The following is a 2,698-nucleotide window of genomic DNA, read 5'->3' as shown; positions in this document are numbered from 1 at the left end:
TAGTCTAAGAATCTATCTATCTATCATCCAGGGCTATTTTTGGGCAGGAACGCACAGGAACGGAGTTCCGGCTGGCTCCCGAGTTGGCCACACCCAGCAGGGACTCATTATCATAATAGGCCACACCCCACAGCAGTGACTCATTAGGCATAACGCACAGGAACGGAGTTCCGGCTGGCTCCCGAGTTGGCCACACCCAGCAGGGACTCATTATCATAATAGGCCACACCCCACAGCAGGAACTCATTAGGATTGGCTACATTAGGGGTGTGTGGCCTAACATGCAAAGGAGTTCCTGCTACAAAAGAAGCCCTGGGTTTTGACAACAAACAAGGTAAACAGAATAAGAAGCAAAAGGTGTGTGTGTCTGGATGACCACACTTCTGGTAACACAGGGGTGTGGCCTCATATGCTAATGACCTGTGCTGTCAGGGGTGTGGCCTAATAAGATAATACGTTTCTGCTGTTGGGTGTGGCCAATTATGCTAATGAGTTCCTGCTGGGTTTTTTCTACAAAAAAAAGTCCTGCTATCATCTTTCTATCGAGTACCGCTCATACAGCTATCATCATCTTAAGCATAAATCAGAACCAAAGAAAATATTTTAAAAGACCTTACTCAGTATTATCTCTCTTATATTTCATTACTGCACCTATGAATTTTGCCACTGAGGGGGAGACATGATCACTGGTATCCGATAGTAGCCACGACACCCGGGCTCACGCATTTAGCAGTTCCATATCTTTAAGTAAAGGGGCGACTAAATTAGCCCTCAACTCATCGAATATAGGGCACTCCATAATCATATGTCCAGTGGTTTCGATTGTATGATATGAGCATCTGCATGTTCTATTAGAGTATGATACTTTATTATACCCGCCCTCCAAAACCTGGGTTCTGTTGACATGCTGTCTTGGAGATCTGTGTGTGATAAAACACTGGGGAGTTGGCAGATAATGCGGGTGGAGATCTTTGTAAATACAGTTCATCTAGTTGTCACAGTAGCCCTGTAAGGTACACCAGGATTATTCTCTCCATACGACGAGAGGAAGGGCTGAGAGCGAAGTCTAGTAGTGGTTAAGAGCATGGACTCTAATCTGGGAGAACCGAGTTTGATTCTCCACTTCTCCACATGCAGCTGCTGGTGTGACCTTGGGTCAGTCACAAGTTTCCTCAGAGCTGTTCTCTCAAGAGCAGTCCTCGAAAGAGCTCTCTCAGCCCCACCTGCCTCACAGGGTGTCTGCAGGGGAAGGGAAAGGAGATTGTAAGCCACTCTGAGAGTCCGAGTGAAGGGCAGGGAATAAATGCAATCTCCTCCTCCTCCTCTTCTTAAATTGATGGCAGAAGCAAGGTTTAGACTGTGGACTTCCTAATTCATACCTCAGACACTTTCGCCACTAAGTAGTGTCTGTTGCCTTAAATAAGGTCCCCTAAACCTGTGCACGAAGTGGCTGCAGTGTCTCAGAGGTTAAGACCAGAGTTCTGCAGACCAGAAGGCCCGTAGTTCGACAGTTCAAGACCCGAGTGCCACGTGACGGAGTGAGCTCCCGTCTTTGGCCCCAGCTCCTGCCAACCTATCAGTTCGAAAGCAAGAAATTGCAAGTAGATAATAGGTATCGCTTAAGTGGGAAAGTAACACCGTTCTGTGCACCTCAGTATTTAGTCACGCTGGCCATATGACCATGGAAATGTCTTTGGACAGTGCTGGCTCTTTGGCTTGGAAATGAAGCAGAACACTGCCCCCTAGAGTCCGATTCGACTAGCTTTTGAGCAAGGGAAACCTTTACCTTTACCTTCTAAACCTGTGTACACCTGCAATAAAAAGCAACAATAGCAATGAAATAGAATTACGCACCAAAAGCAAAAAAAAAAAGCCCAATCACCTATTATCTTATTTTTAAATTACTACCTCAGTAGTAATTTGCTTTCCTTGCATTCAACTTCACTGTGGTTGTTAAAGCTGCATTTCTCGCTCCCCCCCACTTCCCACTCCCCTTCATTTTTAGTTCCCGTCTCTAGTCCTCATGTGGCTGCCTGTGCTTGTCAGGACTCTGCAAACCGTTTCCTGCCCGCCGGGAAGCCGAGGGACCCGAGGAAAGCCGACCTTCCCCGAAAGCCAAAGGCCTTAGAGACTCTCTGCAAAGAACGTCCCCACTCCTTAGTCGACCTGCAGACCTATAAAGACACTAAGATCCTGGTGGCCAAATTCTTGGAACATTCGAACTGCAACCTCCCGCCGGAGGTGCGCCACGTGGTCAACAGCATCCGGTCTGTCATCAAGTCGGACGAGCGACACATGGAAGAAGCCATCTTCAGCGCTAATATCATTGACCAGGTAGGTACCTCTCCTGTTGGGTTCTCTGGCCTAGCTGCCCGCCAGGCGGGGGGGCAGAAGAGGTGACCGGCGTTTCAGTTCTTTTCGCCCCTGCGTCCACAACATTCAGAGAAGGGCAACGAAGAGGGTGAGGGGTCTGGAGACCAAGTCCTGTGAGGAAAGGCTGAAGGAGCTGGGTATGTTTAGCCTGGAGAGGAGACGACTGAGAGGGGATATGATCACCATCTTCAAGCACTTGAAGGGCTGTCCTGTAGAGGATGGGGCGGAGTTGTTTCCTGTTGCCCTAGAAGGTCGGACCAGAAACCAACGGGTTGAAATTGAATCAGAAGAGTTTTCGGCTAAACATGAGGAAGGACTTCCTGAC

General features: G+C 48.3%; 1 protein-coding gene across 1 annotated transcript in view; it reads left to right on the top strand.

The window, feature by feature from the left end:
- The window catches only part of FAM189A1 (family with sequence similarity 189 member A1), an 82,376-nt gene that overhangs the window by 75,651 nt on the left and 4,027 nt on the right, over window positions 1-2,698 (top strand). The window contains exon 6 of the mRNA XM_015419496.1: window positions 2,047-2,334. Coding sequence (XP_015274982.1) covers window positions 2,047-2,334 — 288 coding nt within the window. The remainder of the gene's footprint in view (window positions 1-2,046; window positions 2,335-2,698) is intronic.

Source organism: Gekko japonicus, unplaced genomic scaffold (genome assembly GCF_001447785.1).
Source record: "Gekko japonicus isolate JY-2015 unplaced genomic scaffold, Gekko_japonicus_V1.1 scaffold653, whole genome shotgun sequence".
In the NCBI taxonomy this organism is placed as follows: Eukaryota; Metazoa; Chordata; class Lepidosauria; order Squamata; family Gekkonidae; genus Gekko; species Gekko japonicus.
This window is presented reverse-complemented; position numbering and strand designations above follow the sequence as displayed.